At 42.1% G+C, this 23,683-nt stretch overlaps 1 protein-coding gene across 1 annotated transcript; it reads left to right on the top strand.

The window, feature by feature from the left end:
- The first annotated feature begins 54 nt into the window (after positions 1–54).
- Positions 55–22,538, top strand: LOC139450063 (probable cysteine--tRNA ligase, mitochondrial). The gene is made up of 13 exons (XM_071231701.1): positions 55–598; positions 4,623–4,791; positions 5,702–5,879; positions 6,659–6,742; positions 8,764–8,893; positions 10,095–10,228; positions 11,410–11,544; positions 12,241–12,379; positions 13,875–13,998; positions 14,303–14,401; positions 15,532–15,649; positions 17,561–17,673; positions 19,179–22,538. Exons 1-13 carry the CDS (start codon positions 336–338, stop codon positions 19,239–19,241), a joined length of 1,749 nt encoding a protein of 582 aa, XP_071087802.1. The 5' UTR covers positions 55–335; the 3' UTR covers positions 19,242–22,538.
- The last annotated feature ends 1,145 nt before the right edge of the window (positions 22,539–23,683 follow it).

Genomic DNA, 23,683 nt, shown 5'->3' with positions numbered 1-23,683 from the left:
AGTGACATAGCATGTGATGACAAACTGAAACACGTGTATACGCAAATAGCCTGACTGACATTGGCTTGTTGTTGTTACACCTTGTTGAAAAAGCACAATTGACAACGATCGGACATTACTTCAAATCAACCAAATGGTTAAATGAAATCTAAAAATAAACCTCATTGTTCATTGGGAAACCCCCTCACACAGTACAGCCACATTATAGGTCACAAGTGATCATGAATATTCAAACGACTTACAGGAAACCTTCAGGTGTCCCGAGAGTTCGTCTTGTCAAATGGAAGATGCTGTAAATACTAAGTTAGGAATGCTGTTATGACATTTGCATCGAAATGTCAACTAAAATGTTTACCAGGTTTTCAAGAGGATGGCTTCAGTACTTCAACTCGAGTCATGTACGATTTCCAAACGGAAATTGCCAAGTTAGAGTATGGACTCTCACAAATGGTACAGCCTTAAGCAGCAGCTTTTCAACATCCCAACGTTATACAAACTGGGAGCAGCCCCAGGGTCATGACACTGGAATTAAAGTGTGGAACTCTTTAACAAAGACAAAGGAGCCATTAATTCTGAGGAATGACCGAATTGGAACATGGTAATAAGATTATGTAGGACATTTAGTTCTGTTCAAGTTGAGTTGAGCATCAATATTTGGTTTGTGATTACACAATGTAAAGTTTCATAAATGCCAACTTAACTGTACATATTCCATAAACATGGTAAGCAGTAAAAAATATTGTGTGCTGAATAATCATATGTAGATATAAGCAAGATAAGTGATTTCAGTCCCTTATTAGAGGGAGACTGTTTCAGCTTCCAAGTTCCTTTTTTTCATTTTATATCTAGGCCTAGACGTAGTACCTAGTGCCCTGATTAAAACTGAGCTCTGTCTCTGTGTATGGTAATTATTTACTGTTACACTGAGTTACATCACATATATGGAGGACTTTGAATGATTAGAATCAAATTGCTACGTCTTGGCCAATATGTTTTCCCTCTTATCCCTCTTATTTCTTTCAAATCATGCACAGTTCATGCATGTGCAGTTTACAATGTGTGAAGCCCATTTCTGATGTCCCCCGCCGTGATAATGCTTGAAAATTGCTAAAAGCGGTATAAAACCATACTTAGGGCTTCTCACATTATACCCATGTCGGGAATCGAACCCAGGTCTTCAGCGTGGCGAGCGAACTCTTTAACCACTAGGCTACCCGACCGCCCCGGTTTGAGATACTGGCATACAGTTGATTCTTATTAAGTTGTTTTTATTTTTCTGGATTTTGTCCAAGCCCTTAATGTATTATTTGATTCCTGATATTCACGATAGGTCTTTGTCCTAACTGGATGACTTTTTGTACCCTGAGTAACCATGGTTACTTGACAATCCCTATCAAACACTGATATCTATTTGCTGTGTACAATATCTAAATATCACTGAAAAAATCACTTGAGCTGTTAAAGTAGATATTAGATCACTTAATGACAGTAGAGTGTGCATGTTTATCTAAAAACCAAGATAAAGAGTGTTTTTTTATGAATTAAAGGATAACAAATAAAGTTGAGACAAGGAATAGGTTCAAGAATTCAGCCAATTAAGATAACTGAGTTTAATGTGCAGAGTTTGTTCTTGGTGTCATTATGAGTTTATTACTATAGAAATGTTTGCTTCTTGGATAAAATTTTCAACCTGTTTCTTTGTAAAACCAGGGTAGAGCAGTCCTGAAGTTGTGTGTACTGTGTTTGTCCTGAAAGATGTTTTTTGTTTAACAGCACACTTAGTAATATTCCAGCTATAGTAGCAACTTCCTGTGCAAGGATGAATCTGAAATATGGACCAGACAAACAAGTGATTAATGTCACAATCACACGCGCCCCGTGAAGATTCGGGTTAGAATAGATCTTCAGCATCCCATGCTTGCTGTAAAAGGCAACTATGCTTGTCGTAAGTGGCGACTAACGGGATCTGGTGGTCAGGGCTGAGGCTCGCTGACTTGTCTGATGCATGTCGTCATATCCCAATTGTGTGATCAATGCTCATGATGTCAATCACTGGATTGTCGATTATTTACAAACCAGCGCCATATAGCTGAAATAGTGCTGAGTGTGGCATTAAACAACACATAAACAAACAAGCATATATACAGTGAGACCCTGTAAATCCAGAGATATTGTTAATCAAAACAAGAATTTTATTCATGAAATCTTGTGTTTAAGGTAGACATCTTTAAATGGAATGAAAATTATGAAATGATATAATTTTCCTTAACTATTTGGGCAGTCAGCAATCAACACCTGTCAAATCCCAGCTGATCTGTGTATGTAGTTGTCAATCAGTAACGAAGGTGAGGTCACTGATCAGCTGGTATCATGTATCAACATCCTATCTTCCCATTGGTCACACAGTAATCAGACAGCTTAAGATGACGAAATATAGGAATAATGCTATTTCTTGTCTGTAAGCTGTTAAGATGTTAATGATGTAATCCATCATTTAAGACAAAAACAGGTCTTCAAAGAAGTTTTGGATGACTTTTTGTTTGATGTTATCGGCATGTATATCATTATTTATCCCATAGCTGTGGGATATCAACGTGTGATCAGATTGTTTGTCTTTGTAGCTAGGTGACTGGGATTGTAAGTACAATGAACCAGTTGCATCAACCAGTGGTTCACCTGGTACAATCTAAGTTATAACTGGCTGGCAGGATATGATGGTATAAACCCAGAACGGTAGTTGTTGCTTTACCCTCAATCTCATTAAAATCAGATCTTAGTTCTCGCTACAGCTAAACAAAGATCTGAGGACATCCCATTACGGGTCACGTCAGACCGACCTTGCGCAAACTTTGACCGACCAATGGAATGACCAATGAGAAGGCAGCTTTCTCGTGCTTTACTGCACAAATTTCAAATTGGCGACTACGCTTCGAAACATATTTTGACAAATTCTCGATTACAAATTTGAAACCTGAACAAAAAAACATTCTGGAATGGCTGATAGATGGTCAAGATTGTAAGGATTCAGTTGTTAAACCCGTAACTATCGTTCGGAATACCCCATGTTAAAGTTTTCGAGATTGCATGATTAGAAATCACATTCCGACTGTCCCTTTCATAATCTGGTATGCGACGCACTGATTGGTCGGATGAAAGGTCGTTCTGACGTGACCTCTAATGGGATGTCTTCAGATCTTTGTTTAGCGGTAGCGAGAACTAAGGTCTGATTATAATGAGATTGCTTTACACTCATCTTCCCTAGGCAAGGGAGTTAACTGACTTTAAAGTCCAGTTTCCACCCTTGCCAAACTAGGCTGGAGTTGCTGGGATCAATCGTAGCGCCACTAGTGGCTATTACCAGTTAAGATGCTTTAGACAGGGCATAGGCGGCCTAGTCGTCTGAGGCACTGCAAACTTGTGCAGATCTAGAGTTTTAACCTGTAGGCCTGCCATCATCTTCTCGAGGTAAAGGGGTTAACTGACTATTAAAGTCAAGTTTCCCTCCTTGCCGAACAAGGCTGGAATTATGGAGTTATAGTCTGGCTGAACTAACAAGTCTATGTCTAGTCCAATCAAAATCTCGTAACTAAATCGATATCCAGTTGGTAAACTGCTGTGCAGATTTTGGTCGATTGCAGGATTTGCAAAACATGAATACAGACAACTTAGTGTCAGTAGATATTTTCCAAATGTTTTCATGGTTTTAATCAAGCTGCTCACATGATTTGATGCACTTCGTGAAGTAAGACCCATTTCACTGTAGTGTAGATTATTGATTAGATCGTCTTCACTGGTCGATTCCATTTTATTTGAAGCAAATGCAAGCGATATGAGAGATGGATTCTGATTGGTCAATAGGAGGGACATAGAAGGGACATAACTCGTAATAACTGCTGGGGCCCAGAAATTCCAGTCTAGATCAGCAAGGGGGGAAACTGGACTGTTAAAGTCAGTTCCCTTGCCTCGGGAAGATGGCGTACCATGAACTTATGATCCTGTTTTCGAATCCTAGATTTGAGACAACTTTGGGCTTTGCTCCAAGCTGATATGTTTTTAAAGAACTGAAATGCTGTGTCATTGAACACACACTCACTCTCTCTTGGTTTACAGACTTGTTTTTTAACCAGCCAATATACAGGATGTAATCATAATTGACCCGTGAAGATTCCGGGGTAGAATAGGTCTTCAGCAACCCATCCTTTCCGTAAAAGGCGACTATGCTTGTCGTAAAAGGTGACTAATGGGATCGTGTGGTCAGGCTTGCTGACTTGGTTGATGCATGTCATCAATCCGAATTGCGTGGATCGATGCTCAAGATGTCAATCACTGGATTGTCTGGTCCAGACTTGATTATTTACAGACCGCTGTCATATAGCTGGAATATTGCTGAGTGTGGCATTAAACAACCTTCCCCCCCAAACCCCCCCCCCAAAAAAAAAAACAACAACAATAAACAGGAGGCAAATTAGATATAAGTGTTGTCAGAGGTGATTTGAGGTTAATCTCTTGAAAGAGAAGGTAGAAATTGTTTTGCTGTGACGTAACACTCTCTAACCCACCACCATGTGGTTATGCTTGTCCTGTGTAGAAGGCGATTGTGTAGCTGGAACTATTTGTTGCAGGTACATGTGTGGCCCTACAGTGTACGACTCAGCACACATTGGACATGCCAGCACGTACATGAGATTCGACATCATTCGAAGGATCATGGAAAACTTCTTTGACATCAATCTGATGGTCGTCCTTGGAATCACTGACATTGATGACAAAATTATCAACAGATCCAAAGAGGTAATTCAAAATTAATGAAATATATGTTAGTTACTTTAAGCATGGGGGTCAATAGGACAGTCTTTAGATTGGTTAGGAAACCTGGCTCTGATTCCTGATGTGTATGTAGCGGCCATAAAAATTCTGAGTCCAGTGATAGGATTCGAACCACCTTCTGATCAGAGGTCAGACGCCTTGTCCATGCGACCAAAGAGGCTGACAAGGTAAGGATGTCATCTGTGGGAAGACTCCACGCCTTGTGCGTCCTGGGCCACATAGTTGGGTACTGACACTTATTTTGTTAAAATTTAATTTGAACGTGTTCAGCCCCGCGTTGGGCGGCCATAAAATATCCGAGTCCCATGATGGGATTCGAACCACCTTCTGATCCGGGGTTAGACACCTTGTAAACATCACCAAAGAGGTTGACAAGGTAAGGATGTCATCTGTGGGCAGACTCCACGCCCTGCTACATGTACCATGTGAAGCTGATTTCTGTTGTCCCCTGTCGTGATATTGCTGGAACAATGCTCAAAGTGGGGCAAAACTGCTCTCACTCACTCATGCTATCTGGCCATGACATTCAAATGTGGAAAGAACAAAGTCTCATGGTTTTCTAGGATCATATGTTTTAAATTTCAGGGATCAGATATTGTAGGGCTAGAGGGCTGAATGATATTCAATTTCTAGCCAACAGGGACATTCTAGAGAATCTGCATATGCTGGTTGTTGAACAGTTTCTGTTACTATTCATGTGTTTTTTCCATCAATACAACTTGTAATGTAATGTATCGTATGTATCGTGGTACAGGGCTCGCATCGATGTATTGTGTCCCGGGCCTTGTATCGCAATGCTGTACTGTATCACCGTTACACCACAATTGACTGTAGTTGTCATGACAACGTTGACAAAGTTTGGCATTTCTTCCAGACTGGCATCCCCTTCACACAGATCACCTGGCAACACAAGATCGAGTTCTTCGAGGACATGGAGGCCCTGAACATCCTCCCTCCCAGCAGGTCAACACAGGTCACGGAGTATGTTCCGGAGATCATAGACTTTGTGAATGAAATCATGGACAAGGGCTACGCCTACACCACGCCCAGTGGTAAGATCAGAGGGCTCTCCTCATCATCGATTTGTAGTAATGACTTGTACTATGCAAGGCGGATCATATCGATTGATCAAAATATGGCATGCAAGGTGAATTGATTAGAACTTGTCCTGGTTAATGTGACAAATTGCAAGCAATCATCCAATCAAAAAAACGTTTATAGCTGTGAGGATTTTCTCCTCCTGCAATTGTGAGTAGGTAAATATTGCTTTGACATGCATCAGCAGCGTTGCATCTATTTGTGCCTGGAAATGTTCACAAATTTTGCTCTGTGTAATTAGACACTATCAGATCAATAAAATTTCAGTTAGATCTTTCAGTTGTGAGGTAACCTGATCAACGTGGTTTGCTTGTGATTGCTGATTTTGATGTTGTCATCCTGTAATGTCTCTACCGCCGAACTGTTATAGCTGATACATAGCTTCAGAGTTACCTGCCCTTATTCTGGAAAATGAAGCAAGGGACATGGCATCTGTAACCGAGAGAGACGTGGAGCTTGTATAAGCTTGTAGATATTCCGCAACTTGATATCACATGTTTGTTTGTTTGTTTTCTCACTGAATTGATAAATAATAGTTCAGCTAACAGTGATTAACAGTTGCTGTGACTCCAATACCTCATTGATATGAACATGATGAAAACATTTTTATTAACGGTATAAAATTGTAAAGTTGTTACTCTTAAACAGACACTTTCTGTGGTATAATTAATGATGCAGTGATCTTTCAGCTGCTGCCAAACATAGAAATACATGTTTTATATTGATTCTTCAGGTAGTGTGTACTTTGATGTCGAGAAGTTTGGCCGCTACGGGATACTGTGTCCACCTTCTGGGAATAGTGACCACTGGCATCCAGGTACGTCTGTGTTGGTCATGCTGGTTGATTCAGTGATTTATCTAGACCTTCTCAAGTCTAAAGCAACTGTTTGGCAAAATTCCGTCGTTGTTTATCGTACAATAAAACACTGCAGGGAGAATAAACCATGAGGTTCTGCAGTGTTTTACCACAGGTCATTTATTTCTTCATCTTCCCATGGCAAGAGAGTTAACTGACTTTAAAAGTCCAGTTTCCACCCTTGCCGAACTAGGCGGGAATTACTGGGCTCAATCGTAGCGCCACCAGTGGCTATTACCAGGTATGTCCCTTCTAAGCCTCTCCTGTGGACCAATCAGATTCCACCTCTCGTATCACTTGCGTTTGCTTCACACAAAATGGTTGCGCCCAGTCAAAACGATCTGATTGATAATCAAGATCTATATTGTGATAAAACTGGTCTTACATCGCGAAATGCATCAAATCACGTGAGCTCCTTGATTAAAAACATGAAAAGATTTGGAAAACATCTGCTGATAACGAGTTGGCGGTGCACATGCTTTGCAAATACTGCAATCGACCGAAATGTGCACGACTGTTTACGAAACGGATTTCGATTTCGGTGCACAAATTTGATTGGACTATGCATAGACTCGTTAGTCCAGCCAAAATGTAACTCTGTAATACCAGCCTAGTTCGGCAAGGGTGGAAACTGGACTTTTATAGTCAGTTAACTCTCTTGCCTCAGGAAGATGCAACATTATGTACAGCCTCTTTAAGGATGATGATAAAATGTACAAGCTTTAAAAATATTTACCCGTATTCTGATAATGATATACCACACTTTGTTCTTCATCGTTCTTTGTGATTTATTGCGTAGCTATCTTGCATATAGTTATAACTAATATTTTGGCTTTGTAGCGGTGACTTGTATTTCACTGATAGCAGGACCAATATACAGTGATAAATAGGAAGAAGCTTTAATGCTTTGTTTTGCATCATTGCATTGAATGTAGTGTTAAAATACTTTAAGTATTTGCCCGCATATTGCTTGCCAAGGGTACTTAGTTTTCACCTGTATAAAATAACAAAGATATACACCTCATTATATATCAGTTCAGTTCATGCTGTAAGACATCCACTCAGCAGATCAGACAGGGACATTATTAGTTGTCGTCTCCCAGTGTGGAAAGTTGAACCAGTCAGTCTGACATGCTGTCACTTCGTAAGCTACTTCGAGATACCACCAACTGAGTGATCTTGTTTGATGCCGTCATACAAAAAATTACAAATTACATCTGATTACAAAAAAACAGTTGTGGTGGTTAACGACAAATGCTCCTTATGGGGATGTGAACCCACAAACAGCAGATCCTGGCATCTAAGGGGCACAACTCTGTACAGCTCCCTCAACAAGCTCCATCCAATGCGTGACACCTTCGTTACCCTCCCGGTATCATACCTGCCACCAGATGTGATATGTGTATGTCTGCGAGAATGTCTTACTAGTGAATTAGGAAAGGTTTTACGACTGACTCACCATTCCAAGATGAAGATCAGATTGGTTCGACAGCCCTCTTGGTTAATATGTTTCCTAAGGAGCCATCTGGCTCCTGCAAGAAAAAAACCCAACAGAAGCCCAAATGGTTTTCCTTGGAGCCAACACATCTGTTTAACATATAGCAATATATCCAGCGAGGGACACCAGAATTGGGCTTCACACATTGTACCCATGTCAGGAATCGAACGCGGGTCTTCGGCGTGACGAGCGAACGCTTTAACCACTAGGCTACCCGACCGCCCCTACAGAATCCTATGATCATTTGTCTGAATCCCAGATTCCCCCGATTCTAGGTTTGTCCACACCATACCTGTGCTCTAGGGTTTCACCAAAGTGTACATGTCCAAGACCTGCATTACTTTGGGCTTTCCTCCCACATGCAGCTGACATGCTGAGATATAACAGAAATACTGTTCAAAGTAGCATTAAACCCAACTCCCTCACTCACTCAGCTCTGGTTCCGGTATTTTCCAGTGTTGGTAAAAGACTTGCATGTTGACAGACAATCAGGAGAAGAAGAATGCAGCAGACTTCGCCCTGTGGAAGGCAGCTAAGCCCGGGGAACCCCACTGGGAGGCGCCATGGGGGAGGGGCCGGCCAGGCTGGCATGTCGAATGCTCTACAATGGCGAGGTAACCACTGAACATGTGTGACTTGTCTTATCATGTTATTGCTGGTGTAGTCCCATGTGGCATTAGCCAGCTGCTGTATCAATAAAGACTCAGCCTCTATTACCCAGTTTAGAATATCTCCGTTCTGTTTGGATAAATACTCTGGACATGGTCACTTGTTTCAGAAGTCGTATCAACCTGTGAAGATCCTGGGTAGAACAGGTCTTCAGCAACCCATGTTTGCCGTGAGAGTCGACTATGCTTGTCGTAAGAGGCGATTAACGGGAACGGGTGATCAGCCTCGCTGACTTGTTTGATGCATGTCATTGTACCTCAATTGTGTGGATCGATGCTCATGATGTCAGTCACTGGATTGTCTGGTCCAGACTTGATTATTTATAGACCGCCATCATGTAGCTGGAATATTGCTGAGTGCAGCATTAAACAACAAACAAACAAACAAACAGAAGTCATATCATCGCCATTTCACTTATCACACAGCCTAAGATTTCTCGACCAATCAATATGACTTTAAGCCAAAGATCTTATTTAAGTTTGTTACCTTGTATGAGCAAGCCCTGAGACATTTAATCGAACCATGAGTCTGTTGTAAGTAATTTTTGCCGTAAAAAATTATTATTTTATTGTTTTACTGAGTGTTGAGATGGGATAGGGGTCATGTGGTGTCTGAATCCTTTTGCTAGGCATTCCCATTTGTATTTAAGTTAAGTACTGGTGATGTTACTGGTTCCAATCTCGGAGAACAGGTAATTTGTTTGAATGGTTATTTGTAGCATAATATTATCTGAGTCAGATTGAGTAGGAAGCTGTGGTGTGAATGGGTGTGGGGAATTTATCTTAATACCCTGGAGATAAAATACCCTGTATGGTCGAGGATGAAACCTCTGATGCAAGATTACATGGATTTCATCATCCTGTATTGTTTTAACATTTCAGTACAGCTGCTGATAGTGAGTGAATTAAGAACTGTTTCAGCAATATAATGACGAGAACATGCTAGGAATTAAGAATCAAAATTTACAGTACAAGTATCTTTGTTAAGCAAGATGTAAATTGCCGGTACTTGTTATTCTTGGACCACAATTAACTCAACATCTTCTATGGTCATGAGGAGTACAGGTTTCAGTTGACAATATATGATGATATGCTTGTGGTGAAGTGTGTTTCCTTGACACCAAGTTCCCTATGGTTTGTATTGCAGTGAGGTGTTCGGCAACAAAATGGACATTCACTCAGGAGGGACGGACCTGATGTTTCCTCATCATGAAAACGAACTTGCCCAGTCTCATGCCTATCACGGCTGTACCCAGTGGGCCAACTACTGGATACACACAGGTGGGTGGGGCCAACTACTGGATACACGCAGGTGGGTTTGGCCAACTACTGTATACACACAGGTGGGTGGGGCCAACTACTGGATACACACAGGTGGGTGGGGCCAACTACTGTATACACACAGGTGGGTGGGGCCAACTACTGGATACACGCAGCTGGGTTGGGTCAACTACTGGATACACACAGGTGGGTGGGGCCAACTACTGGATACACGCAGGTGGGTTTGGCCAACTACTGTATACACACAGGTGGGTGGGGCCAACTACTGGATACACACAGGTGGGTGGGGCCAACTACTGGATACACGCAGGTGGGTGGGGCCAACTACTGGATACACACAGGTGGGTGGGGCCAACTACTGGATACACGCAGGTGGGTTTGGCCAACTACTATATACACACAGGTGGGTGGGGCCAACTACTGGATACCCACAGGTGGATGGGGCCAACTACTGTATACACACAGGTGGGTGGGGCCAACTACTGGATACACACAGGTGGGTTTGGCCAACTACTGTATACACACAGGTGGGTGGGGCCAACTACTGGATACACACAGGTGGGTGGGGCCAACTACTGTATACACACAGGTGGGTGGGGCCAACTACTGGATACACACAGGTGGGTGGGGCCAACTACTGGATACACGCAGGTGGGTGGGGCCAACTACTGTATACACACAGGTGGGTGGGGCCAACTACTGGATACACACAGGTGGGTGGGGCCAACTACTAGATACACACAGGTGGGCGGGGCCAACTACTGGATACACACAGGTGGGTGGGGCCAACTACTGGATAAACACAGGTGGGTGGGGCCAACTACTGGATACACACAGGTGGGTGGGGCCAACTACTGGATACACGCAGGTGGGTGGGGCCAACTACTGGATACACACAGGTGGGTGGGGCCAACTACTGGATACACACAGGTGGATACATACAGGTTAGTTGGGGCCAACTACTGAATACACGCAGGTGGGTGGGGCCAACTACTGAATACACACAGGTGGGTGGGGCCAACTACTGGATACACACAGGTGGGTGGGGCCAACTACTGGATACACACAGGTGGGTGGGGCCAACTACTGGATACACACAGCTGGGTGGGGCCAACTACTGGATACACACAGGTGGGTGGGGCTGTGTGGTTATGTGACTCACTGGTGTTCTCTCCTTCCAGGGCACCTGTATTTGAAGGGTGACAGCGAGAAGATGTCAAAGTCTCTGAAGAATGTGATAACTATATCGGAGCTCCTCGAGAAGTACACAGCTAACCAGTTCCGCGTTCTTTGTCTCCTTACACCCTACAGGAACAGTGAGTCCATATCCTTCTCAGGGAAATACACAGTGCTCCTTCAAAGGTTCATCTGATGCCTGTTTCTAACAGGTTGATGATTTGTGATATGTTCCAGATCAAGACATGGGAATATTTTTTTACTGAAAGTAATCAACACACTTTGATGGGGCGTGGGTAGGACAAAAAGATATTTATTATTTTGATTCTTTTCGACATTTTTGGCTCACCTGATTGAAAGTCATGTGAGCATATGCCGTGGCCTGTCCATCGTCATGCATTGTGAGTCGTGCACATCATGGTAGTTCCCACAAAAATGATACCCCATTTTGTTGAAGATGTTTGAATTCATCATAGCAACCATTTTGGTTATGGCCATTACACAGCAGTCTTTCTTCAGAATGTAATGACATTTTTTGTGGTAGCGAGACTTTACACATGTTTTTTTGTTTTTTTTCAATATTTGAAGTTTTGACCTTGTTTGGACCATGCTCTTAAATTCTCAATAATATTGTAAACTTCTTTTTCCCAAACTGAGGAATCCAAACTTGTTCAAATATGTTTCTTCTAATGGGGAGGTCATATTTTTTCAAATCATTAGGATTTTAGTGTTAGTTTATACTCCTCAGAAGACATCAAGTACAAAAATTAATACCACTCTTGTTGAGTTGACGTATAGCGAGTGTCCATTTCGTCATGGTGTGTTTGTTCCGCCAGACATCGAGTACACGGATGAGAAGATGCAGAAGGCGATGCAGCTCACCAAGCAGATCCAGAGCTGTCTCCATCAGTGTCAGGCTTATGTCAGAGGTCAACTCCTCACTCAGCCAATCAACGAGGCCAAACTACACAAGAGGTCAGTGTGTGTTAAAGTCTCCTCCATTTTGGTGGGAACAACTGTTGGAACATCTCTCTAATTTTTATCATCTTCATCCTCAAACTTTCAAATTTCCCCAGTAGGGAGCCACTCCCTCACTAAGGTGACACCATTGCCTCTCCCTGGACCGATGTTCTGGAAGACCACAGGGCCGACCCTCTGTGCAAGACCAATTCCACCCCACACCATGATGCTCGGACCAACAACACAAGCATCCGAATAATGTTCCCTACAGTGTCTCCAGACTATCTCCCTGCCATCTGTTGTTGAGATGCAGTAACGGCTCTCGTCTGAGAAGAGGACTCTTCTCCACTGCTGGTGGCGACAATGCTGGTGCTGTGGTGCCCACTGAAGATGGTCCCAGCGATGACATAGTGTCATAATGGGTCTTCGGTGTGGCCTGTGACAGTGGAGATATCTGCTCGTCAATCGTCGACACACGGTGTCCTCACTAATGTGTCGCTGGTGTGTCCCAATGGTCTGTCGAACAGTTTCCGCAGCAGTAACAAAGCGATCTTGAAGATGCTGTCGCACAATCTGACGATCCTGACGTCGGGTGATGACCCTTTGTCTGCCACTACGTGGTCAGTCATCTGTAGTGTTGGTGGTCTGGTACTGTTGCTGGAGCCTGTATATGGTCCTTGCAATCGTCCAAAGGCTTGGTGTCACTGATTTCTTGTCAATCTTGGCATTTGGTAGCAATTCAATAACAAATGAATGTTATCCGATCTTGGTGGATTTTTATAGGGCAAGAAATGGGGGAACACATGTGCATTTCTATTTGCACAGAACTCACATGCATCGGGTTACCATGGCCATTGCCGTGATGCGTTTGGGTGATAGGTTTTATTGTCATCTGCTTTGTTTATTTATCATCAAATTTCATTTTTCCGGACAAGTTATTATTAAATTTTATAAACTTTGACAAAAAATACCCGGGGTAACGTTTCTTTTGTGGTTCAGTATATAATAAAACAGGTCTTTCCTCTCTAAGTGCAGCAAATAACTTGAGCACCTTGATTATAAACATGAAAAGATATTTTATAAACTTTGACAAAAAATACCCAGATATTTAAATGACAACGTTTCTTGGGGTAACGTTTCTTTTGTGGTTCAGTATATAATAAAATGGGTCTTTCCTCTCTAAGTGCAGCAAATAACTTGAGCACCTTGATTATAAACATGAAAAGATGTGGAAAATATCTGTCAACGTCAAGATGACAGTACACATGCTTTGCAAATGATGCAGTCGACTAAAATCTACATGCTTAAATCCATGTTGTTGACTTATCGGATGTCTATTTGTTACGCTATTTTGATTGGACTATGCAAAAGACTTGTTTGTCTAGTCAAAATACAACTCCAAAATTCCAGCCTAGTGCGGCAAGGGTGGACGCTGGACTGTAAGTCAGTTAACTCCCTTGCCTCGGGAAGATGACCAGTGGGGGCCTATGTTTACCCTTCTCTGTGGCAGTTTATCTGAGGCACGAAGTAACATTGAGGCTGCGTTGGCAGACGACTTCAACACAGCCCAGGTGATGGAGAGTGTCATGGACCTGGTCAAACATCTCAACATTGCCCTGGGCACAAAAGTGGAGGTAGGTGGCAGGAAGTGGACTGAAAACACAATTGTAAAATTAGGTCTGCCATTCTATTACATTCCAATATTTATCTTGGCATTTTCCTGGAGACTATCTCATGCCAAAATTATTTTGAACGTTGAATCTTATTTCTACACTTTGTGATTTTTGTTTTCAAAAGTCTTCCTGGACCCATAACATAAAACTGAGTCAGGGTTTGAAATCAAGTTTTATTTTCCCTACAGACGCTTGATTTCTTTGTATTACTTTCATGATTGACTGTAGGTGGTACAGTATTGGTGTATTGTGCGGTGTGTTCCAGACAGCGATGGGGGCGAGGAGTCCAGCGGTGGTGTCACACAGCAGCACCTATCTACAGAATGTCATGGCCAAGCTGGGGGTGTCGCTCCAGCTGGCAGAGGTGGGTCAGCCAGTTCATCACAGGCTTGCTCATGTCAACAGCAGACGCCTTTAAGTATTGCATGACAATTATCCCTTGTGGGGATTGCAGGTAAGAATAGGGCATTGTAGGGATTCAAGGTTAGAATAGGTCCTTGTAGGGATTCCAGGTTAGAATAGGTCCTTGTAGGGATTCCAGGTTACAATAGGTCCTTTTGGGGATTCCAGGTTAGAATAGGTCCTTTTGGGGATTCTGGGTTAGAATATGTCCTTGTAGGGATTCCAGGTTAGAATAGGTCCTTTTGGGGATTCCAGGTTAGAATAGGTCCTTGTGGGGATTCCAGGTTAGAATAGGTCCTTTTGGGGATTCTGGGTTAAAATAGGTCCTTGTGGGGATTCCAGGTTAGAATAGGTCCTTGTAGGGATTCTGGGTTAGAATAGGTCCTTTTGGGGATTCTGGGTTAGAATAGGTCCTTGTGGAGATTCTGGGTTAGAATAGGTCCTTGTGGAGATTCTGGGTTAGAATGGGTCATTGTCAGGATTTTGGGTTAGAATAAGTCCTTGTGGGGAAATGGGGTTGGAATAGATCCTTGTGGAGATTTCAGGTAAGTAAAGGTCCTTGGTGGGATTCCAGGTTAGAGTAGGTCCTTGTCGGTATTCCAGGTTAGAATAGGTCCTTGTGGAGATAGTAGGTAAGTCAATCAACATTGAGTACCATTATGAAGAAGAGAGAATCCATTCTTGGATCCTTCGAGTCAACTGACTTTGGCCCTGCCCGGAAAAGGTTACGAGCTGCCAAAAGTCATTTACATTTTGTACATGTATTTGATAACAATGTCAAAAAATGTTATGAATTTAATGTTATTAAATGAATGTTATAAAATGTTATCAATTGAATGCTATGAAGTGATCACTGCTAATACAAGTCAATGCTGCAATTACGTGCATTGTGTTTTGTTTTATCCAAGATGAGGGACGTTTGCGAGCGAAAACTTGTATAACGAACAATGGATATAACAAACTGTTTCCTCTGGTCCCTTGTTGTTCGATATATCCATGTTCTACTGTATTTTTATGAATTCATAGTATGGTTTACGGAATGATGAACGTCTGGACAGGTGACAGTTACCATGGTTACTGGGTGTGTTTCAGCCTCCAGCGCAGGACCTGACAACTAGGAGGTTCCAGCACATCATGGACAGTGTTGTTGACTTTAGGGCCAAAGTTCGCAACTTTTCTATCGATCCTCCAGAAGAAATAATCGTGAAAGGTTCATATGATGATTTGTAGAAATGTTTTTGCCTGAACAAACTTCTAGTGTGTCTCACTTCTATTTATGTGTTGCTGTAGTTTTCAGACTAAGATCTTTATAACAAATACGTAATGGATAGTACATTTGGGATTTCTTGTCAAATGATATGATTGTCTCATCTCTTGGCCTAAAACAGGAATCATGTCTGTGCCATACATGGATATATCAGTTGAGTCATGTCACCCGATGAGATAAACATGAAGTTTGACAAGAATACGAGACAAGAGTGGATTTTCTTAAATTCTTAAATTTATCCCCATAGGTACCCACGTAACTCTCACCCGTCATTGTGTTGGTGGGATAGCCTACTGGTTATTGTGTTCGCTCGTCTCGCCAAATGCCTGGGTTCAATTCCCCACATGGGTACAATTAATAAGCCCATTTCTGGTGTCTCCCGCCTTGATATTGCTGAAATATTGCTGAAATCCACCTCAATATGCCCCCTCAGTAATCCCCTTCAGTAATCAGTGCCAGTAATCCACCTCAATATGCCCAGTCAGTAATCCCCTCAGTAATCAATGCCAGTAATCCCCTCAGTAATCAATGCCAGTAATCCCCCTCAGTATTCACTGCCAGTAATCCCCCCCCCCCAAGTAAACAGTGTCAGAAATTTCCCTCAGTAAACAGTGCCAGTAATCCCCCTCAGTAATCAGTGCCAGTAATCACCCCCAGTAATAAGTGCCAGTAATCCACCTCAATATGCCACGTCAGTATTCCCCCTCAGTAATAAGTGCCAGTAATCCTCCTCAGTAATCACCTCAGTAATCACTCTCAGTAATCACCATCAGTAATCAGTGCCAGTAATCCCCCTCAGTAATCAATGTCAGAAATCCCCCTCAGTAATAACTGCCAGTAATCCCCCTCAGTAATCAATGTCAGAAATCCCCCTCAGTAATCAGTGCCAGTAATCCCCCTCAGTAATCATGCCAGTAATCCCCCTCAGTAATCAGTGCCAGTAATCCCCCTCAGTAATCAGTGCCAGAAATCCCCCTCAGTAATCCACCTCAGTAATCAGTGCCAGTAATCACCTCAGTAATCATGCCAGTAATCCCCCTCAGTTATCAATGTCAGAAATCCCCCTCAGTAATCACTGCCAGTAATCACCCTCAGTAATCAGTGCCAGTAATTACCCTCAGTAATCATGCCAGTAATCCCCCTCAGTAATCACTGCCAGTAATCCCCCTCAGTAATCAGTGCCAGTAATCCCCCTCAGTAATCAGTGCCAGTAATCACCCTCTTTAATCAGTGCCAGTGATCACTCTCAGTAATCCCCCTCAGTAATCACTGCCAGTAATCCCCCTCAGTAATCACTGCCAGTAATCCCCCTCAGTAATCACTGCCAGTAATCCCCCTCAGTAATCAGTGCCAGTAATCCCCCTCAGTAATCACCTCAGTAATCACTGCCAGTAATCACTCTCAGTAATCACCCTCAGTAATCACTGCCAGTAATCCCCCTCAGTAATCAATGTCAGAAATCCCCCTCAGTAATCACTGCCAGTAATCCCCCTCAGTAATCAGTGCCAGTAATCCCCCTCAGTAATCACCTCAGTAATCACTGCCAGTAATCACTCTCAGTAATCACCCTCAGTAATCAGTGCCAGTAATCCCCCTCAGTAATCAATGTCAGAAATCCCCCTCAGTAATCACTGCCAGTAATCACCCTCAGTAATCAATGTCAGAAATCCCCCTCAGTAATCAGTGCCAGTAATCCCCCTCAGTAATCAGTGCCAGTTATCCCCCTCAGTAATCAGTGCCAGTAATCCCCCTCAGTCATCATGCCAGTAATCCCCCTTAGTAATCATGCCAGTAATCCACGCCAGTAATCACTGCCAGTAATCACTGCAGTAATCATCCTCTGTAACCTTGCAGACGCTGACCCAAGTCTGACAGAGAAAAGGGCAAGACGCAAAGTACTGTCACCGTTGTTGCAAGCATGTGACGTAGTCAGGGATGATCTCAAAGCTGCCAAAGTTCAAATTCTGGTAAGGACCAATGTATGTGAAGACTCTTTTAGTTGTGTGATTGGCTTGGAGATGATGGATATGATTTAATTTGCATGACAATAACTGTCAATTGTTTATTTTTAGTGTATCTACTAATTCCACTAATCAGAAACTATGAGCAAGGATCATGAATGGTGCAGACCTTGGTGATACGTATGAGCAAGGATCATGATTGGTGCAGACACTAGTAATACGTATGAGCAAGGGTCATGATTGGTGCAGACCTTGGTGATACGCATGAGCAAGGATCATGATTGGTGCAGACCTTGGTGATACGCATGAGCAAGGATCATGATTGGTGCAGACCTTGGTGATACATATGAGCAAGGATCATGATTGGTGCAGACCTTGGTGATACATATGAGCAAGGATCATTATTCATGATTGGTGCAGACCTTGGTGATACCTATGAGCAAGGATCATGATTGGTGCAGACCTTGGTGATACATATGAGCAAGGATCATGATTGGTGCAGACCTTGGTGATACGCATGAGCAAGGATCATGATTGGTGCAGACCTTGGTGATACGCATGAGCAAGGATCATGATTGGTGCAGACCTTGGTGATACATATGAGCAAGGATCATGATTGGTGCAGACCTTGGTGATACATATGAGCAAGGATCATGATTCATGATTGGTGCAGACCTTGGTGATACCTATGAGCAAGGATCATGATTGGTGCAGACCTTGGTGATACATATGAGCAAGGACCATGATTGGTGCAGACCTTGGTGATACGTATGAGCAAGGATCATGATTGGTGCAGACCTTGGTGATACGTAAGAGCAAGGATCATGATTCATGATTGGTGCAGACCTTGGTGATACGTATGAGCAAGGATCATGATTCATGATTGGTGCAGACCTTGGTGATGCGTATGAGCAAGGATCATGATTCATGATTGGTGCAGACCTTTGTGATATGTATGAGCAAGGATGATGATTGGTGATTGGTGCAGACCTGAGCAAGGGTCATGATTTGTGAAGACCTTGGTGATACGTTTGAGCAAGGATCATGATTGGTGCAGACCTTAGTGATGAGCAAGGATCATGATTGGTGCAGACCTTGGTGATACATATGAGCAAAGATCATGATTGGTGCAGACCTTGGTGATACGTATGAGCAAGGATCATGATTGTTGCAGACCTTAGTGATGAGCAAGGGTCATGATTGGTGCAGACCTTGGTGATACGTATGAGCAAGGATCATGATTGGTGCAGACCTTAGTGATACATATGAGCAAAGATCATGATTGGTGCAGACCTTGGAGAGACGCATGGGCACCAGAGCGTGGCCAAGTGAAACACAGCAAATGGAGGCACCTTAGACTGTAAAGCCACCTGTGCCCTCCCCAAAGTTTCTGATCGAAGTTAGATCTTTTCTGTGACTGGTCTCAGTCCTTTTGCCCCCCACTCTGAAAATATTGTCAGTTATTTGCATTCCTATGATGAAGAAATAACCGCCCTGTTCATTGTTTCCAGGATCATGGGAAAACCTCGTCCTGGACACTGACCTCTGATGATGATGGGGACAAGTCTGACTAAGGAAGTCATGCAGTGGGAGTTGGTCTAAGATACATCCTAGGGATGTGAACATTTTATTATTTTTATGAAAATTATTCATCAAACTTTGTTTATTAAAGAAGTTCTGAAAATGATTCCACTAAGTGACATCTGATTCCTGGGAATAGATTTTTGTGGGCCGTACAATTTGAATTATTTCTTCCAACAGTTTCAGCTGGGGATCAAGATGGGGTGTGTGTGTCCAATCCCATTGACCTTACCCCACCCCCCACCCCCCACCCCCGTTTAAAATAACATACCAGTGTGGCCTCTGATGACATTAATAAGCCTAAACACACTGGAGGCAAAATATCAACCCATTTGCCATTTGGATCTACTCCTGTATCATAAGGGAGACTACTCTGAATCCAACAGTCAATATGCTGATTTAAGCCAAATTTATCACTTATAATGTTATATAAGTGAGGAGTGTTTATTACCTGTAGTGGTTGAGTTCCCCTTGTGTTGAGATAATAATTATTATCATACCTCCATGCCACAATGATGAGATCTGATTGGTTCCCATGATCTTGATAAAATACTATGTATCCCGCCTTGGAGGGAAATAAATTTCTGAGAGGGAGAATAAATCCATTATACCCTGCCAGGAGCAAAAACAGGCTGCACGTGGATTTCTGAGAGGCAGAATAAATCACTTACGGTATATCCCGCTCTGAAGCAAAAGCTGCACGCCTTTTCCGAGTCAATGAAAGTCACGTGACATAGCACAAGTTAACCTAAGCTCAATCAGACTGAGTTTATCAATTTTTATTTGTCATTTTTACAAGTTCATATTAAAACATGTTGGTAAGATGATCTGTTGTAGCAGAATCACGAGGGGTTCATGTTTTATGCATCCAGCTTCCGGCTCGTGGTATAAAACCGAACACGGAACACAAAAAAACGCATGTACCCCTCTTGATCCTCCTTCAACTTAATATACAAACTCCACATTTCGACCTGATTGGGATCAGAGGTCAGGAATGTCAGTGTTCATGGGTTTCACGATTCCTGTGGTACTTTGACTGTCATATAATAAATCGACACACTGAAATATGATACTGTTGAGTGATCTCACACCTTGTATGCATGGTGATAATACATTTTGAATGTAAATTTGACTACGAGGAGTGTTTATAAGTTATGAGACTGTATATTGATCTTTTACTGAATCAACTGTTTGACATGTTCATGTTGGTCTGCATCTCGTCATGTGAGTTGTGTAGAGCTTGTAAAAAATAATAATCTTTTGTTCCACGGATGTGCATACTTAATCATTTAGCTTACCTGGTATATGTCCATTCTATTCACAGACTGCTTATTTATTTACACACAAAACTGTGTGAAATCAGTGACCTTGTTCATTCTATTATAAGCCATTCAGAAACAATATTAGTTCGTTAGTGGGCTTTGCTTAATGATTTTCGGTTTATGGAAACATATGCAAACTAAATTGCTTGGTTAGCCAATCAGATGCCAAAGAATCGCTTACAATGTATGTGTTATAATCTATGCCCCTAACCAAATCATTACTGTTCTGGGGTGGCTGGACTTTTAAAAGCAGCGATAAGCTCACTCACTCATTCATTAAATCATAGCTGTCTTCATAAATCATAACTGATTTCACTGAAGTTTGTGACGTCAATCAATATTTCACTCTACCAGATATATTGCCCTGGGACAATCATTGCAGCATGGGGAATCCTGATACAGCTTGGAGAACTGTTGTCATCACTCTTGTACAGTTGTTAACTCGTAGCATACTTAAATCAAAGGTTCATATGTACTGGCACATTGTTGTCATAGAAACCAGAAAGTCTGACCCTTGTAGGGCAGGCATCTTGAACATGCCAGTTTGGTCCCTGACTCAAATATATATACTCACCACCAAAAGAAACATGAACCACAGAAATATATAGAGAAGTATGTATGTTTCCAATGTGTACCACTTAATGACAAAACTGACAGTCAAGTGTTACCACAGTGTCATTATTCTTATCACAGTATGCTGCATGTGATTTCCAAACTGTACACAGTACTCCTGCAGGAGACACATGGTGCATCTCAAGTCATGGGTCTATGATGTCACATGTAATGCGTTCATGAGCGTCAATTCACACAACATACCAGTATTTTTTGGTGTGCGTTGAACCAATCTAATATCTCTTGAATATCAGTAATTCTTCATATTGAGCATGTGCAGCATGTGTTATATATGCATCAACATATAGTACACATGTTGTTTTTAGTATACTTTATTAAAACAAATTCAGGTGAGCTTCAGATGTTCATCATCATCATCATCATCATCATCATCATCATCATCATCTGTACTTCACAGGTTGGTTCAGACTGCTTCCATCACCTGTGAATACATGTCATGGTGTCTCTATTCAGTCAGCTTATGAAATGAGGCCGTGTATAACTCACAGAAGTCGTATCAGCCTGACTCTGTGCATGAACCTAGTGCGAACCCTGCCTTTGCCTGATATTGAAACAACTTTGGACAAGAAATATTGCCATGTAATCTGTGCACTCATTGGTCCTTTATTTGTTTGTTTGTTTGTTGTTTAACGCCGCACTCAGCAATATTCCAGCTATTTGATGGCGGTCTTGACATCATGAGTATCGATCCACGCAATTGGGACACGATGATATGCATCAACCGAGTCACCGAGCCTGACCACCCGATCCCATTTTCTAACGCTGTTGTTCCAACACTTGGATAAAGTCCTCCACATGAGAGGAAACTATCATATTTCGACATTTTCTTCGAAATAGATAAATGATTAAGAGTTAAGTTTGTTGTTTAATTCAGCACTCAGCAATATTCCAGCATCATGAGCATCGACCTACGCAATTGGGATACAATGACCTGCATCAACCAAGTCAGCGAGCCTGACTACCCAAACCGGATAGTCGCCTCTTACGACAAGCATAGTCGCCTTTTATGGCAAGCATGGCTTAGGGAAAACCTATTCTACCCTGGATCTTCATGGGCCTCATTGGTCTTTGCTGGTTTCTTGCTTGCTGGAACTAGGTCATCAATTGATTCTTTGGCTACAAGCAACACCTATTATTGGCTGTGTGTATTCATGGGTGATGGAAGAAGGTAGTGTAGACACACCAAGGAAGTTTGTCTCTGCTACAGCAACTACATATTTAACAGTGTGCAAATGTGTGCAGAGCTAGATGTATTTTTCTAGCTAATATGGTCCTATTTTGTGAGAGACTCCTAGATATTTGTATATCGTTGTATTGGAGTAATATATTACAAGAATAAAAGAGATCCTCTCATCATGCATTGTTTTGTGAATGACAAGTTATCCAGATGTGCAGCGCAAGGTTCTCGGTCAACTCGGGGACAACTCTTGTCCTGTTTTTCATCAAGTTTGTTAGTTGAAATGAAACTAAAAATGTGATTGCAAAAATATTAAGTATAATTGTGCTTTAAAGTATGGTTGGAATCTAAATTTAAGTACTAGTACCGTATTCGACGTAATAAGCGCCCCGCTCTAATAAACGCCCACGGCGATATTTGCTAATATATTGGCTAGTGAACAATCCCAATTAGCACCCCTTCCGATTGATTAATGTACGCACTCGTTATATGCACACTTAATTATGGGCAATTAAATTCGGGAAAAATATATCTGTTGTCCATAAACATTTCAGGCTGTCAGCGGAAACCACGAAATTTATGTTTCAACTCAACTTTATTTTCACCAAAATAATATTCTAATTTTGAGAGCGCCTTGGGCGCTTATTACGTCGAATGCGGTATATGGAATTTGGTTGATGTCGTTTTTTTACTGTCACACTGACTTCGGCCTCGTTGGATAAATGGGTCAGTTAATTTGGGGGGAGGGGGAGGGGTTTAATTGTGTGCTGTATTGGATCACATTGTTTATAAGTATTATGATGACTTTATCTTTTCAAAATTGAAATAAAAGCAAAATGTGTGACAGACTTTATGATGATGCGGGTGGTGCCTGAGAACCAAGACTTATTATTTTTTCAGCCTTACAGACCACAAATTCTGGTCACAGACTCTTATGCTGTTGAAAACATTCTGATATTTTTAAAGGAGACTATGTGCCAATGTCAGGTGTCCAATGGGTTGCGATTTTGTACTTAATGCGTGAAGTGAAACTGGAGCTGTGTCTCTTGTGTAAATGGAGCAGTTATTAATTGAAATTGAGATTCATCATTAAATTTGAGTTGAAGTGATGTTGAAACCACTTGAATCCAGCTTGCTGGGGCTGCCTATTTTCCAGAGCCAAGCTCCCCTTTAATACTGTTTCTCTTATGGCAGGCAAGTTGGTAACCTGCAACGTATTGAAAAGTTCAGATTTTAGCTCACGTGTATTGAGTCTGTTTTGTTGGGGTGTGCGTTGTGTGTCGTTAAGCATCCCCTCGAAATC

The sequence above is a fragment of the Haliotis cracherodii genome, unplaced genomic scaffold (assembly GCF_022045235.1).
Source record: "Haliotis cracherodii isolate W230 unplaced genomic scaffold, xgHalCrac1.p SCAF_8, whole genome shotgun sequence".
Classification (NCBI taxonomy): Eukaryota; Metazoa; Mollusca; class Gastropoda; order Lepetellida; family Haliotidae; genus Haliotis; species Haliotis cracherodii.
This window is presented reverse-complemented; position numbering and strand designations above follow the sequence as displayed.